This window comes from Rhineura floridana, chromosome 1 (assembly GCF_030035675.1).
Source record: "Rhineura floridana isolate rRhiFlo1 chromosome 1, rRhiFlo1.hap2, whole genome shotgun sequence".
Taxonomy (NCBI): Eukaryota; Metazoa; Chordata; class Lepidosauria; order Squamata; family Rhineuridae; genus Rhineura; species Rhineura floridana.
The window spans coordinates 124,794,681-124,812,179 of NC_084480.1; the positions used below are offsets into that span (position 1 = coordinate 124,794,681).

Consider the following 17,499-nt stretch of genomic DNA (forward strand, 5'->3'; position numbering starts at 1 on the left):
AACAGGTTCGTAGTCTTGGGGTTCTTTTCGATCCTTCCTTGTCTCTTGAGGCGCAAGTGGCCTCGGTGGCAAGGAATGCGTTCTACCACCTTCGGTTGGTAGCCCAGCTACGCCCCTATCTGGACAGGGATGACCTCGCCTCAGTTGTTCATGCTCTGGTAACTTCTAGGTTGGATTACTGTAATGCGCTCTATGTAGGGCTGCCCTTGAAGACAGTTCGGAAGCTTCAGCTAGTGCAAAACACAGCAGCCAGACTGCTGACGAGGACCAGCCGGTCAGCGCATATAACACCTGTTCTGGCCCGTTTGCACTAGCTACCCATTTGTTTCCGAGCCAGATTCAAGGTGCTGGTTTTGACCTATAAAGCCTTACACGGCGTGGGACCGCAGTATCTTGTGGAACGCCTCTCCCGCTATGAACTGACCCAGTCACTTCGCTCAGCATCTAAGGCCCTCCTCCAGGTACCAACCCATCAGGAAGCCCGGAGGACAGTTACTCGATCTAGGGCCTTTTCTGTAGTGGCCCCCGAACTGTGGAACAGCCTCCCTGAAGAAGTACGCCTGGCACCGACGCTTCTATCTTTTCGGCGCCAGGTTAAGACCTGGCTATGCTCCCAGGCATTTTAAGCGTTTAATGTTATAATTTTAAATCTTTTTTTGTTTGCTGTTTATGTTTACTGTTGGTAGGTTGATTTTATTGTGATATTCTGTATTTTAATCTTTTGTACACCGCCCAGAGAGCCACTCGCTATGGGCGGTTTAAAAATGAAACAAAATAAATAAATAAATAAATAAATCATCATTTTGCAAAAAGACTGGTCATACAATGTTAAGGAAGTCGAAAATATGCCAAATCTGAACAGGTTTGGAAACTGCAGCTTGTGCAAAATGCAGCGGCCAGATTGGTAACAGGGACCAGATGGTTCGAACATATAAAACCGATTCTGGCCTGCTAGCATTGGCCGCCTGTACGTTTCCAAGCTCGATTCAAGGTGCTGGTTTTAACCTATAAAGCCTTACACGGCTTGGGACCACAATGCCTGATGGAACGCCTCTCCCGATACGAACCCACCCATACACTATGCTCAACATCCAAGACCCTCCTCTGGGAGAGGGCCTTCTCAGTGGTGGCCCCCAAATTATGGAATGATCTCCCTGATGAGGTGCACCTGGCACCAACACAGTTATCTTTTGGGCGCCAGGTCAAGACTTTCCTCTTTTCCCAGGCATTTTAAATTTTTAAAATGTGTTTTAAATTGTTTTAAACGATGTGTTTTAAATTTGTATATTTGTATATTTGTTTTTAGTTACTATAAACAGCCCAGAGAGCTTCGGCTATGGGATGGTATATAAATACAATAAATAAATAAACAAACAAATAAACCTTAACATTAGTCTTCTGAGGCTTCCCAAGCAAGACACTGTAACCAGTTGGGTCCAGGACTGTGGAGTCGGAGTTGGAGTCGTGGAGTTGGAGTCGTGAGCAATTTTGGGTGGAATCGGAGTCGGCAGAAATGTACCGACTCCTTCATAAATGGCAAATGTATATTAACTAGTAATAACAATTTTACTGAAGTAAAATGGTAGCACAAGGCATTTCATCACCACCACGTGAATCCAGAGCTTGGAAAAGTTACTTTTTTGAACTACAACTCCCACGAGCCCAATCTCTGGGGCTGATGGGAGTTGTATTTTAAAAAAGTAAGAAACCAATTGGTTCCCCATTGGAAAGGGTATTTTATCATCCTATTTGTTTAATCTATATGCAGAACACATCATATGGAAAGCGAGATTGGCCCAAGATGAGGAGGTGTGACTATTGAGGGAGAAGTATCAATAATTTAAGATATGTAGATGATACTATACTCTTAGCAGAAACCAGTAATGATCTGAAACGAATGCTGATGAAAGTTAAAGAGGAAAGCACAAAAGCAGAACTACAGCTGAACGTCAAGAAGACTAAAGTAATGATAACAGAAGATTTATGTAACTTCAAAGTTGATAATGAGCACATTGAACTTGTCAAGGATTATCAATACCTTGGCACAATCATTAACCAAACTGGAGACAATAGTCAAGAAATCAGAAGAAGGCTAGGACTGGGGAGGGCAGTTATGAGAGAACTAGAAAAGGTCCTCAAATGCAAAGATGTGTCACTGAACACTGAACACCAAAGTCAGGATTATTCAGACAATGGTATTCCCAATTTCTATGTATGGATGTGAAAGTTGGACAGTGAAAAAAGAGGATAAGAGAAAAATCCACTCCTTTGAAATGTGGTGCTGGAGGAGAGCTTTGCGCATACCATGGACTGCAAAAAAGACAAATAATTGGGTGTTAGAACAAATTAAACCAGAACTGTCACTAGAAGCTAAAATGATGAAACTGAGGTTGTCATACTTTGGACACATAATGAGAAGACATGATTCACTAGAAAAGACAATAATGCTGGGAAAAACAGAAGGGAGTAGAAAAAGAAAAAGACCAAACAAGAGATGGATTGATTCCATAAAGGAATCCACAGACCTGAACTTACAAGATCTGAACAGGGTGGTACATGACAGATGCTCTTGGAGGTCACTGATTCATAGGGTCACCATAAGTCATAATTGACTTGGAGGCACATAACAACAACAACCTCTTCAAAGTACTGATAAGCCTCTTGTTTTAATTAAAATAATAATTATAAATTCTTGCTCTTATCACTAATGGGAGTTAATTATCTTGCATATGCCTATAGTAAATTTTCAGATACTTTCAGACCCTCAGCAATTTTCAAGCGGTCTATGTAGAAGAAAAATTTGGGAACCCCTGGTATAAGACATCTGCTTATGTCCCTATCCTGCTCTCACCCCTCATTTAGGTGCCTGGGATGCTTGCGTGTGGACATACCTCTTTACAATTATGGAAAGTGATCTTAATCATAAGTCTCCAGACACAAAGTTACATAGGTATTTATCAGTTGTTTAGTAGAAAATTCAGAAGTGCAGAGTCCCTTCATGATAGTTGCAGCCACGTACACCTTTTTTTGCTCCTGGATTAAGAATGAGATCTTTGTTAATGCATTCTCTCACAACAACAAACATCTCTAGGAGCCAATCAGCATGTAAGTGGAGAGCGTGAGCAACTGAGAAGAGTCTTCTCAGTGGCTGACTCACCTCCTTTCGCTCAAATTGGCTCCAATCAGCAGGAAAGGCAAGGAAGCATATTAGAAGACTCTTCTCAGTGACTAACACACTCCCTTTTCATGCTGATTGTAGGATGCTTGGAAACATAGGGACCCTGCTCCCAAAAAAGCAGGGGGACTAAGACCCCCTCGGCGACTACCCTCCTGGTGCTTATGGACATGACCGTAAAATATTTTGTGACGTGCAAGTTCGATATTATTTATTAACTGTGTTTAGGATTACACTGATGGCATTCCCAAATATGTACTTTCACACAGACTTTGGTTTTCCATAACACAATGTTTGTCCAAGCCTCCACACTTGGGGGGGGCACTACTTGCACACCCCTTCCATAAGCACATCAAAGTTGGATACACACCTGAACCAAGATCCAGACAACAGGGCACTCAAAACGAAAAGGTAATTACAGTGGCTGAGTAGATCTTGTACAGTGGTTATACTGACTGGGCAGCCACTGTCCTTCATATTTTACAAAATATTTTTTCCTATACAAAGATTAAATTTCTGTGTATGTAAAAGTAATATATGAAGTGGTCTCAATAGTGAGAAAAGTAAACAAGTGAATGGTGATCCAAATGTTTTTCATTCTCATGTTATGAAGCTAGCTGCCAGATGATGTATCACCCAGAGCTTGGAAAAGTTACTTTTTTGAACTACAGCTCCCATCAGCCTAATCCAGTGGCCATGTTGCCTAGGGCTGATGGGAGTTGTAGTTCAAAAAAGTAACTTTTCCAAGCTCTGGTATCACCTTCCCTACGCATGCAGCGTAGACTGAAAAAACAGCACCCAAGCCACCATTCAATACGTGCATGTGTTCTTTTCAAAATGAATCTACAGGTCTCAAAAAGTAATGTGTGACAAAGTCCTCAAACACCTTATAACATGCCTCAGACATGGTCTCTTGTTCTGCCAGCATGCCTTCACACCATCACTTTGCCAAAACATAAGGATAGCTAAATTGCTTTTAGGGAGGTTCACAATTATGATTTCCTATTTATTTAATCTAAAAATATTTAAAATACATAAAAACAGCCAGGGGAAGATATTGGAGAAATATAAAATAAATACAAATAAAAAAGGGGTGGTGGTGAAGAGACCTTAAATGTGCTACTCACCATCTCTCAGCCTATCCTCCCCTCAGGATGAAAACAACGGAGAACCATGACCACCCCCAGGAAGAAGGGCAGACTTAAAATGTAGAGGAAAAAATCATCTACAACCATAGTATGAAATCAAATACTTATTGGGACACAGTATGAAGAAATATTTATATAAACATGACTATCAAATATGTTTATGAATTACACAATCTGTAAATATATTTATAGTGCAATGCGATGTTTGTTTACTCAGAAGCAAGTCTCAATGTATTCAATGGGGCTTACTCAAACTGGGAAGTGTGCAGAGAACTACAGCCACAAGTGATAAGGAACTTGTTCTTTCAAGTTGAGACCTTATCCCAGTCTGAGTCTGTGTTGGAATTGCTTTTTAATATCTTTTTAAGCCTTTTCTTTTTTAAAAAAAGATCTTTTTTTAAAGCTTTTAAAAAATATCTTCAAAGATGTTTTAATATATTTTAAAGTCTGTTTTTTATGATGTTTTAAAGTGCTTTTAGTGCTTTTGTTTGTTGCCTTGGGCCCCTACTGGGAGGAAGGGCAGGATATAAATCAAATAATAAATAAATAAACTTCATTCACCCAACCCAAAATTCAGAATCATGCCTCTTTAGGCTGTTTTCCAACTGTTTATTCTTGCTTTATAATTATTGGATTTTAAAGGGATTTACTTCTTATTGTGAGTTGCCTTGGTTTCCCAACCCTACCTCACAGGGTTGTTGGAAAGACTCCATACACAAACACACACACTGCAGATATATAAATACATACAGCCCATATAATAGTTTATTGTCAAACCAGTTAGTCATTGCAGAAAAATCAGTATTAGTTTTAAAAAAATCAGTATTAGTTTCCTACAGAATAAAAACTGTAATAGCTGCCTACTTGCTTTAAAATAGGACTGGAGGGGGGACAGAAATAGTTAGAACACAAACACAATTCTTTTTTACATTCACTCAAAAGTCCCATTAATTTACAGCACATTCATAACCATGTCTACTCAAAAGTAAATCCTATTGAATTCAATGGGATTTACTCTGGGCATACAGGATTAGCATGCTTTTACCCCCACAAAAGCAAGTATTGGGAAGGTTTTGAAAACACTGCCCAGGATCTGACTCCTGCACACAACAGGAAAAAAACCTGAAATGTATATACTTACCCAATTTCTGAGATTTTCAGATAAACGGGGGGGGGAACCCACCATTTTCTGGCATTGCAATGAGGTTTTCTAGATACTGCCCAGGTCAACCAAACTGGACTCACACTGATTGGCTACAGTCCTGAACAGGTGGGGTTAGACTGAGCTACGAAGTACAGATTTGTTTTTAAAAAAGATTTAAGTCGGGGGGGTGGCTGATGTTTTTATGTATATCTCGAGAACCGGACTACCTAGAAACTTAATTTTTTTTTAAAATTAAAGCTGAGAATCCAGGCCACCTAATGGGCTAAACAGGCGCTGGGTGGCATGCAAAGAATCCGGGTAAAACCCAGCTAACCGGGCAATATGGCAACCCTAACTACAACTCCCATCAGCCCCAGCCAGCATGGCCACTGGATTGGGCTGATGGGAGTTGCAGTTCAAACAAGTAACTTTTCTAAGCTCTGCCCAGAAGCCCATGCTTCCGGCACATGTCTTTCATCCACCAATCAGAGGAGTAGAAGACTTTCCCTGCTCCCTCTGTTAACAAACGGCTCGCAAAATTCTCAAAACTTTAACAATTGGCTCTCGCAAGCCCGTACGAGCCGGGTCCAGCATACCACTGGTTGCCAGCCTATGTAGACAAGTTTGTTATGTAAATGATAGTTTTATATGCACTGATAGCAAGAAAGTTATGGGCTACTTTTTTTTTACCCGAAACAGTGTTGACTGTCAAGGGGATTTTTTTTAAGTAAATGATTTGGGGAATGACTTGATCATTTGCAGTTCTGAAAACTGATACACTTTAACTTACTCTTGCATTGTCTTGTTTGTTTTTTGTGATTTATATTGTAATGGCCATTGGCTATAAACAATAAAAATCTGACTGACTGAAAATCTAACATTGATTCAGTATTTCCAATCACTCCAAGCCACACCACTCATCTCCACCTTCTTTCCCGGTACAGTTGGGGTGATAATTAATTCAACTGATATACTCAAAGGAGCCTTGGACAAAGATTCTACATAGACCATCTCTATGGTAGGCTTGTAAACAGCCACTTGCCTGGTTGCCTGATTGCTTCCAAGCAGGCTGAAAAGTTTTACAAAAGGTCATCTCCCCACATGCTTTTTTTGGGCCACAAACTTGGGAGGAAGTAGGCTAACTAAATTGTTTGGGAGCTAGTAATTTTTTCAAGGCTGCTCTATGGTGTCTACAGTGGAAAAGGAGCACTGTGTAGCTTGCTGGCTGGCTCCAAGTGTTGCTATGGAACCTGCTCTGTAGCCCTACAGAAGAAGTACAACAATAGCAGAGCAGTTAAGGAGAGCAGCTCTCTTCCTAGTCCAAAATCATCTTCTCCAGAAATGTTGAGACAGGATTAGTATATCATAAAATTGAATATAGGTGCTTTTCTTGCCAACAGAAGGATTCTGCAAGATTCTTAAAAAGCACAGAGCATTTGTTATGTTATTTTTACTTTTTAAAAAAATTCTGCCTGCCCCCAATTTTGAGTTGCTTTATTTCCTAGCAAGGATGACAACTCTTTGGGGAGTAGTGTTCTTTAATTATAAATGACTTATTTATAAACTGCCAGGTTGCCACACTCGTCTCTGATGGTGTTATGTCCAATTAAAAAAATTTTCAACATCCCTGTGGAAATACTATAATTATATACTATGTTATTCCATATGCCACAGTAATTAACATTATTTACATTTACAGCCAGCTCCATTCCAAGGGCTCTACAACAGTATTTATTAAAACACACACACATACACAAATAAATAAATCTGAATGACTTTGTAGTTGCCTGATCTTAATACCTGCTGAACTACTATTAAACTAGCTTGTGAGTGCATAGGATGCGCACTGAATAGAGGTGCAAGTTTTATTTGGTAGGTTAATCAATTAAAGCTTAGTTGATTAATCAGCAAGAGAGACACACATTTTGATAGGTGAGGTTATGGGGGTACACATCATTTTCGAGGTTATTCAAATTCTAGTGTGTCACTGTAATAATGAAAGAAAATTGACTCATGCTTTTCCTTTCAACAGCGTGTAATGGCTTTTGTTTATTACAATGCTTCCTAAACTGCTGATATCCACAGCATACTTTCTTAGAAAATTAAAACTGAACCCAAATGAAACCTAAAGAATAATTACCACCTATCAGCGAAGGAGTCACTTTCTGAGTGAATCTTCTAGATAGAAAAAATCATCTCCAGGCAAGGTACTTAGGGCTCATAGTAGCCTCTTTCTAATATATTACTTATGGTAAATTAGCAGTTCTCTTGAAGAACATAATTTAGCAATGCCTGGTTTACTAAAGTGTAAGTTACTGTACTTTCAGTATCTCAAAAAGATGCCTACATTAAAATGTTGGTAAAACATATTATAATCAATTAACCAACCAGTCAAAAAGGAAGATTATGCATCAGCTAAAAATTCTGTAACTGGCTTGACAGTTCTAAGACTGAAAATTGTGCCATTCAAAACACAATAAAATTATGCTGGCAAAAGCAGATTTAAAAATGGAATTTAGCTATAGGTTCCTTTATGGCAATGTAGTATGCCACAATTATTTATTTACGTGTATACCCCACCCTTCACAAATATTTTCCACAGAGTGCCTTACAAAAGCAATTGTTTGTCTACATAAAGTGTGTGACCTGCCCTATATTTACCACAACTATGGCCAATTCAAAAGTGTCATGCCCAAAAGTTGATTTGACATAAGGCATTACTGAAAAAAACCAAGTTAACGTATCACAGGAAGACATAGAAATGTGATGCTTATGTCTCAGAGGGCTCCTCCCTCCATTGTTCCCTAGCAGCAGATATTCTACCAAGCTGCAGCAGAGTAACAGATGGAAAGCAAGGCCACTCCATCAGTTCTACTGAATGACCAGCTCCATTTGACTCCTCATCTCCCAGAACTGTTTCCACTCCAGCTGGTTGTTATAGGAACTACTATATGATTTTAAGAATGGGTGTCTGGGTATGCTGTTTTTTCCTCTTTGCTTCTTATCCCTTTTTTCTTTTGAGTCATATCTTGTAGATTGTAAGCCTGCAGGCAGGTTTGTTTTTATTGATTTTACATAAACTGTTCTGGAAGCTTGTACAATTAAAGAGCAGGGTAACAATGCCTTAAATAAGTATTTCAAACGTAAATGTGCACACAACTCCTAAAAAAATTGGATTTGACACCTACATATTTTTTACTTTAATCTATGCATATATATATCCAACAGTATAGCCATAATAAAAGAAAAGAAAAACTATCAAGAAAATCATCACAGAAATATTCTAATTAAAATTGATTACTCCAGTTTATAACAATAAAACATCAATACCATTCAGACTTTCCTTTTCTGTTTCAAAACCTACCCAATGCATACTCTAAGATATTAAATTCATAATAAGTTGATATTGTTTAATTTCTACTATACTTTTTATGTGTTTCAATAGAACAATAACAATGACAATCTCATTTGAATGGAATTCAAACAACCTGTGCGCAGCCAACAGAATGTAAGGGCAACATACTTTTAGTATTTGAAGTATGTTTTCAGTCCTGATGGAAAGGACTATATAAATCATAGAAAGAACAAACAGGTCATAGTGCCGTTTTTTTAAATATACAAAATATGTAGCAAGAGACTAAAAACATTAAGTTTCTGGTCATGTTTTATTAAACCTCTGTTATGGATCACTCAGATCACTGCCTGGCCCTGAAACATGCTGAAGTTGTTCAGTTTTCTCCAAAGTTTGACATAATGGGTATATTTCAGTACCTTTAAAACATCAGGCAGCATTTTCTGCAATTTCTTCTCTCCTATGATACAAAAGCATTGCTGAAGCATTTCCTTCTTGTCTGTAATGTAGAAACTAACTGGCTTTAACTGCACACTGAGATCTAGTCCACCTTCTTCTATGTCACTGGGCTCTTCTCCCACATCCTCCTTTTCTGGAACTTGTGCAAGACATTTTGTTTCCTAAAATATGACAAAGATAACTGTTTCAGTCATGAGCCAATTTTTTTAAAAAAGCATGCGAAACGACTACACTTTCAAGAAACTAAGCTTTGACTACAGAACTGACAGTGCAATTCCATACATATCTACTTAGAAGTAAGCCCTATAAGGTTCAGTGGGTCTTAGTCCCAGGCAGTAGAGGCCGGCGGGGCTGAGTTGCTCTCCTGACTGCCCAACATTACGCACTGCTGCTAGTTACCAAGAGGGAGAGATGCAAGGCAGCAGGGAACTCAACAGGGTGTGGGCGCAGCATTGGAAACATCAGATTGGCTCCGCCATTGGCAACAACACACAGTGTTGGGAAATCAGGAGAGAAATGCAGCCCCACCAGTTGCTACTGCTCCCAGGATATAGGAATGCACCTTGAATCAATGACCCATCTTATGTAGCTTCCTGCTAAAATCACAAAATTCCAAAATATTAGACAAATGTATTGACAGTTATTTAAGATGCTTCATAAAGCTGCTCAGTTTTGCATGCTGAAGTCATTTGAATGATCATAAGTCAACAAAGAGGTGTACAAAAGAATGGTGCAAAGGAAGTGGTCAGACAGAAGTAATTGTCTCTCAAAATGCTAGAACAATGGTCACTCAGTGAAACAGACTGGCAATATGTTCAGAATATTAACAAGTATTTATATACCACTATAGAGCATTCAAAGCAATTCACAGATATTATCTCAGTAATTCTCACAAGAGCCCGGTAAGGCAGGCCGCTACTGTCATCACATTACAGATGAGAGGCTGAAACAGAGATAGTAGCTTGCCCATGGGCCCCTTCTGAATTCAGGGCTCTGAAATTTAAGTAGCAGACTTTCTGGCTCATACTCTAAGACAGCAATCCTAAGCAACTTTACCTGGGAGTTAGCCCCATTGATCATAATGGGATTTAATTCAAAGTAAACATGCATAGTGTTGGATATAAAGATACTGCATGACACAAGATCTTAAGCATTTTGCATGCTGTATACAATTAATGTCTGCAATAAATTTCTTACCACAAAATATAGTGACACCCACTAGCTTAAGTAACTTTTAAAAGAAAATAAAACAAATTCATGATGCAGAAAAGCCCTATCAGTGGGTATTCATCAGGACAGCTAAAAACAGAACCATATCCACAGGTGAATGGTAAAATTGTAATTAGCAGTTACTGGAAACAAAAAACATGGGATGCCTATCATGTCCTCCTTCACAGTTTGATGTTGGAGACATAGCGTTGGACTTGATGGGATGTTAGTCTAATTGAGCAAAGCAATTCTTAAGTGCTTTTCATAAGTTTTCCATCGTAAACAGTTATTTCTGATTTTTTTTTTAAAGGCAAATTACAACCAACGGACACAAGTCCAAGAATATAGGAAACACTGCTTCAAAATCTCAAAAAGCTGAAGGGCAAAATTGTCTATTATTAATTATTATATAGTGACATCCATGCACAATGTGCTTTACATATAATGAAAAGTCAACCCCAATGGCTTATAATTTAGAAAAATAGAGACAGGAGACAGGTAAAAGGGAGAAGGGAATGGAAATGGAGGCAGAAAAAAACCTTGGACATATATGTAATTATTGCAGTTGTATATATTTAGGGTTATATTACCATAAGACATGGAGGCTACAGGATTGTGAGAAAGGCTTCAGGGAAAAGCTGGATTTTGAGGAGTGATTTGATGGAAATAAGAGGTATGGCTTGACAGAGGCATTCTGGGAAGCAGTTCCAGGAATAAGGATAGCAAGGGTGGAGTCATTTGAGGGAGCAGAAGATCTTTGGGTGGTCAAGGGTGGTAAAGGTGAGGAGTGAAGATCACAGACACGGAGTGACAGGATATATAAACAAAGATTGTGCAGGGGTGGAGGGTCTACAAGGCTGTAAAGTGTTTTGATGGTAAGGATAAGAAGCTTCTGCTGGATCTGCAGATGGAATTAAGAAGGGCTGTCAGTAACAAGAGAGGTGAATATTTTGGACAGGAGAGTATTGCACAGATGCAAGAAGACCAAGATGAAACAATGGAAGACCAGAGAAGAGATTACAGCAGTCAATGTGAATATGATCAGGACATGGACTAGAGAGAAAGGCTAAATCTTTATAACATCTTAAAGCAGAAATGGGCAACTTTTTCTACATTCCCTCAGGGGTAATCTCTTGGGGGCCATCCCCACACTTTTTCAAAACATACACACATCCCATCTCTTCTTCCCTTTGGGCATACACACCCCCTATCAATGCATTCATTAATCCATCTGTTTGGCTTCCACACACACACACACTCCATTAAGTCATCCATTCATCCCCAAACATCCATAGGGCTTTTTTTCTCTGCACCTCCCCACTTCTCTGTCCTCCCAATACACAGCCACAGGAGAGTCAGGCTTGTTTCCTAAAAAGAGGGAAAAAACAAGTGACGGGAAAGAAGGAACGAAGCCATGCACAGTGTTTTGCTAGGCAGATCAGAGTGCAGCTCCTTTGATGCAAGAATCACTTGGTCATTTCACAGCAGGTTCATGCTGGTCAGCTGGACACTCCTTTCCTAAGCAGGGAAGGCTTTCTTAAGCACAAATCCAGCAAAGTGCCCTTCTTTCCCTGCTTGAATGGGATAGGGCTGCCCCCTGACCACTCATGCCAGGATGCCTTTCGCAAATGGGATCTGCACTTCTCTCCCTGCTCTGGAGGAGGGAGAACCACTCTCCCTGCCCACTATGCCCAGGCACAAAAGACTTTCCTAAGTATGGGTCCAGCAAGGAGAGGAGTCAAGAAGAAAGCCAAATCAACATGCCATTCAACAGGATAAGAGTGAAATTGGAGAGATTGGGGTTTAGAAGCAAGATGAAAAGGTTAGATTACTGAACCCTGAAAATATCAGGGAGGCATTTGGAAATGCAGGATTGGATGGAGAGAAAAAGGTCTGGGGTATAAAGTGGTAGAGTGGATTGTCATTAGCATACAGGGGAAACCTGTGGAATGGGATGATGTCACCCAGGCACAGTGCATGTGTATTTTTAAACTCAGGCTTTTGAATACCTTGATTCTTAGTAAATGATTTTTTTCCCGATATGGGAGTTAAGGGTTCTGTAATTCATTGTTTCCAAGGTGCTCTCCAATCTTTGTCACAGTGACAATGAAATACAAGTTAGCCACATCCAAATATTACAAAAGAAAAGTATTAAAATGCTTTATTAAAAGGTTGGTGTCCTTTTCCTTAAACTAACAATACACTCTTAGAATCATAGTAGAATTGGAAGGGGCTTATAAAGCCATCAAGTCCAACCTTCTGCTCAGTGCAGGAATCCAAGTTAAAGCATACCTCCAGTATTGAAGAGGCCACTACCTCCTTAGGTAATCGATCCCATTGTTGTACTGCTCTAATGGTTAGGAAGATATTCCTGATGTTCAGTCAAAATCTGGCTTCCTGTAAGTTGAGCCCATTTTTCTGTGTCCTGCGCTCTAGGATGATCAAGATCTCTATGATAACATTTCAAGTACTTAAAGAGTCTTCCCAGTCTTCTCTTCTCAAGGCTAAACATGCCCAGTTCTTTCAGTCTCTCCTCAAAGGGCTTTGTTTCCAGTCCCTTGGTCATCCTTGTTGCCCTCTGTGATGCCCCTGTAAATGTTGTACAGCAATTATGGTAAGTGCGGGTTTTGTAGTGTAAATGTGGTAAGTAGAGTGAGTCGGGGGGGGGGGGGTACACGAGTTGGAATGTTGAAGAATGCTGAGTTGTGGTTGGCTGAGTTTCTGGGTGGTTGAAGGTATAAATGAGAGAATGGCAGTTGGAGAGGGGTTGTTGGTTCTGGGTTTTGGAGGAGTGGATTTGTGTTTAGGCAGGTAGTGAGGCAGGTTTTAGGACTAAGATATATAAAGAGAAAACTATTATATGTAACCACACACATGTTGACTGAACTTAAAGTAATCTTGTTTATTCCTTGTGTTATTAAATAAATAGTTTTGGTTTAACAACATGCCTGATCCTTGGCTGGGATATTATAGATCAGAAGGGTAGGCAGAGCAATACCAAAGCTGGGAAGAGTCTCAATGGTGGCAGCAGTGAAGGGATAGTGAAACAGCAGCAGGTATCCAAAGCAACCCAGGCCTGTAATGTTTGAAGGCAGAAAGATACAGGGGGGTTGTGACCTGTAAGTGTACTCAGACACTATGTAGCAATCTGTGGAGGAGACTAAGGCACAGTCTCAGGGCAGTATTGCATTACAGAGTGTCAGGTGGTGGCGCCTAGTAGTGAGATCGTGAGAGATCCGTTATGAGACCAGACCCTGAGTAGGAGGGGTCTGACACCCTCCTCTGAACCCAATTTCTCTGCATCCTTCTTAAAATGTGGTGTTTAGAACTGGACACAGTACTCAAGATGAGGCCTAACCACTGCATGTTTATTCCGAAGTCCTACTTTGTTCAGTGGTGCTTACCAGGTAAGCATGTACAGTATAAGACTGCAGCTCGAAGTTAATACTAGCCATAGGTATATGGAAAGGCTACTTATATGCTTACTTATAACTGACTCACAATGGGATTGATTTTATTACACTTATACTCCACTCTTCCTGGATGCAACTTACATCTCACTCGCTATAGGATTGGTCTGTAAATGTGAAAAACTAAAAGCGCGGACCAGCCAAGTTTAGATCACACTCATTTCAATGGGGAGGAGGCTTATATATAGTTCTTTTGCTGAAATCAGTAGGATCAAAACATGCTCATCTTTGGCAGGCTGTGCTCTTGGCTTCCTTCCACAATGACACGTCTCCTTCATACACATTTCTGATCTATTATGGAGGAGGGGAAGACTCTCTTACAGCCTAATCCTAAATAGGCTTCCTTGGAATTAGTACTCTGTTCAATGGGCCACCCGCCAAATGCATAGGACTGCAGCCTTAATAAATGAGAAATATAAAACAAGATAATGTAAGAAGGAGAGAGAAAACTCCAATAAAAGGTTTCCCTTGTCTATTTTTCTTCCCCCGGGACCACTGTGTTCAAGTTAAACGAGAATTGTTGGGCTTTCCATGTTATGCGCTATTTTTTCACTTATTTTGTGCATACTTGCTTATCTGAGCCTACAACTACTTTAACTCTCCCCCCGTTGCAAAACGAACAGAATCGAAACATGAGCACGTCCACCTGAGACTTTTTACGCATGCGCACAACAGTCCCGCCCCGCCCCGCCCTCTCCCAGGTTGACAGAGCGGTATACCTGGGGGATGCCTTGGGATTCAGCGCTCCGACGTTTCCTCTCGCTGCTGCCGCCGCCTTCCTCCGGGCAACACAAACGAGAGCGGTGGCGCTTCTTCTCTTTAGGAAATTTACGTCCCGTCATGATGTTCCCGTACTTCCCCTACCCCGAAAACGGCGGCGCCTCTTTCAACGAGTCTTTTCAGACATCAACCACCTCAGCAACGGGTCCTTGAGAAAAGCCGCGCGCCACTCACTGTTCCCCCAGGTGTCGCGGGTTGAATACGTCAGTCCTCCCGCCCAGCCAACATAGAGCTAGTAAAGAAGTGGACGAGTAATTCATGGCGTTTTGAGGAGAGGGTACTAGCTCATGAAGCCCGGGTGAGAGCTGGCCTGAGAAATGAAAGATTTCGGCATATCTATGATTGAAAGGGGTCGTCTTGTTGAACAAAAAAGCAGTAATGCACGGATGTCATGATCTGACTTTGTTTTGTTTCATGTGGGAAATAGGGTTTTTTATTATTTTAAATAATTGCCCTGCTAATACAATATTTTACCCCAATGTTGAAGTTGGGGGGCGAGGTGGGGACGACGACGACGACGACGATTGTGGTCGAGAGAGCACCTTGCAATAGATAGCCCTACTGCAGTGTAGTCTACTGCTTATATCGCAGCCGAGGTTTGTTAGGATTTCCAGCAAAAATCTCCCATACAAAACACCCATCAGGTTGCAGCAAAATCCATCTACTTAAACTTGGACCTTTTTAGCTCAAATCCAGTGCTCAACTGTACTTCTGTACCCATATTACATTTCTAGATTTTCTTTTAAAGAAAAAAAATTAAATCGCATTTTTCAGGCGAAAGAATTCCTGACTATTGGAAACAGCATTGCTGTTATGTGCCTTCAAGTAGATTACGACTTATGTCGACCCTATGAATCAGTGACCTCCAAGAGCATCTGTCGTGAACCGCCCTGTTCAGATCTTGAAAGTTGAGGTCTGTGACTTCCTTGATGGAATCAAGCCATCTCTTGTTTGGCCTTCCTCTTTTTCTACTCCTGTTTTTCCCAGCATTATTGTCTTTTCTAGGGAATCATCTCTTCTCATTATGTGTCCAAAGGATGATAACCTCAGTTTCATCATTTTAATTTCTAGTGACAGTTCTGGTTTAATTTGTTCTAACACCCAATTATTTATCTTTTTCGCAGTCCATGGTATACGCAAAGCTCTCCTCCAACACCACATTTCAAATGAGTGGATTTTTCTCTTATCCACTTTTTTCACTGTCCAACTTTCACATCCATACATAGAGATCGGAAATACCATGGTCTGAATGATCCTGACATTAGTGTTCAGTGATACATCTTTGCATTTGAGGACCTTTTCTAGTTCTCTCATAGCTGCCCTCCCCAGTCCTAGCCTTCTTCTGATTTCTTGACTATTGTCTCCATTTCAGTGCCAATGTATTGATATTCCTTGACAAGTCCTATGGCCTCATTGTCAACTTTAAAGTTACATAAATCTTCTGTTGTCATTACTTTAGTCTTCTTGACGTTCAGCTGTAGTCCTGCTTTTGTGCTTTCCTCTTTAACTTTCATCAGCATCCGCTTCAAATCATGTACTGGTTTCTGCTAGTAGTATGGTATCATCTGCATATCTTAAGTTATTGATATTTCTCCCTCCAATTTTCACACCTCGTTCATCTTGGTCCAATTCCACTTTCCATATGATATGTTTTGTGTACAGATTAAAATACACCCGTTTCACACCCTTTCTGATAGGGAACCAATCGGTTTCTCCATATTCTGTCCTTACAGTAGCCTCTTGTCCAGAGTATAGGTTGCGCAACAGGACAATCAGATGCGATGGCACCCCCATTTCTTTTAAAGCATTCCATAGTTTTTCATGATCTACACAATCAAAGGCTTTGCTGTAATCTATAAAGCACAGGATTATTTCCTTCTGAAATTCCTTGGTCCGTTCCATTATCCAACGTATGTTTGCGATATGATCTCTGGTGCCTCTTCCCTTTCTCAATCCAGCTTGGACGTCTGGCATTTCTCGCTCCATATATGGTAAGAGCCTTTGTTGTAGAATCTTGAGCATTGCTTTACTTGAATGGGATACTAAGGCAATAGTTCGATAATTACTGCATTCTCTGGGATCCCTTTTCTTTGGAATTGGGATATATATTGAATGCTTCCAGTCTGTGGGCCATTGTTTAGTTTTCCATATTTGTTGACAAATTTTTGTCAGAATTTAGACAGATTCAGTCTCAGTGGCTTGTAGCAACTCTATTGGTAAGCCATCTGTTCCTGGTGATTTGTTTCTTCCAAATATTTTAAGAGCAGCTTTACCTCACATACTAAAATTTCTGGTTCTTCATCATATGGTTCCTCTGTGAATTAATCTGTCATCCTGTCATCTCTTTTATAGAGTTCTTCAGTGTATTGCTTCCATCTTCCTTTTATTTCATCTCGGTCAGTCAGTGTGTTCCCCTATTGATTATTCAACATCCCTACTCTTGGTTTACATTTCCCTTTCATTTCTCTAATCTTTTGGAATAGGGCTCTTGTTCTTCTCTTTTTGTTGTCCTCTTGTATTTCTATACAATAACTATTGTAATAGTTCTTTGTCCCTACGTACTAGTCGCTGTATTGTTGCATTTAGGGTTCTGACTGTGTTTCTGTCTCCTTTTGCTTTTGCTTTCCTTCTCTCTTTCACAATTTTAAGAGTTTCTTCAGTCCTCCATTGAGGTCTTTCTCTCTTTTTCATTAGAGGTATTGTGTTTTTGCATTCTTCCCTGATAATGTCTCTTGCTTCAATCCATAGTTCTTCTGGTTCTC

General features: G+C 40.2%; 1 protein-coding gene across 1 annotated transcript in view; it reads right to left on the reverse strand.

Annotated features, from left to right (window-relative positions):
* The window catches only part of CAAP1 (caspase activity and apoptosis inhibitor 1), a 50,089-nt gene extending 35,146 nt beyond the window's left edge, over window positions 1–14,943 (reverse strand). The window contains exons 1-2 of the mRNA XM_061631249.1: window positions 14,677–14,943; window positions 9,239–9,439 (exon numbers count right to left, since the gene is read on the reverse strand). Coding sequence (XP_061487233.1) covers window positions 9,239–9,439; window positions 14,677–14,799 — 324 coding nt within the window. The 5' untranslated portion in view covers window positions 14,800–14,943. The remainder of the gene's footprint in view (window positions 1–9,238; window positions 9,440–14,676) is intronic.
* Window positions 14,944–17,499: the final 2,556 nt, after the last annotated feature.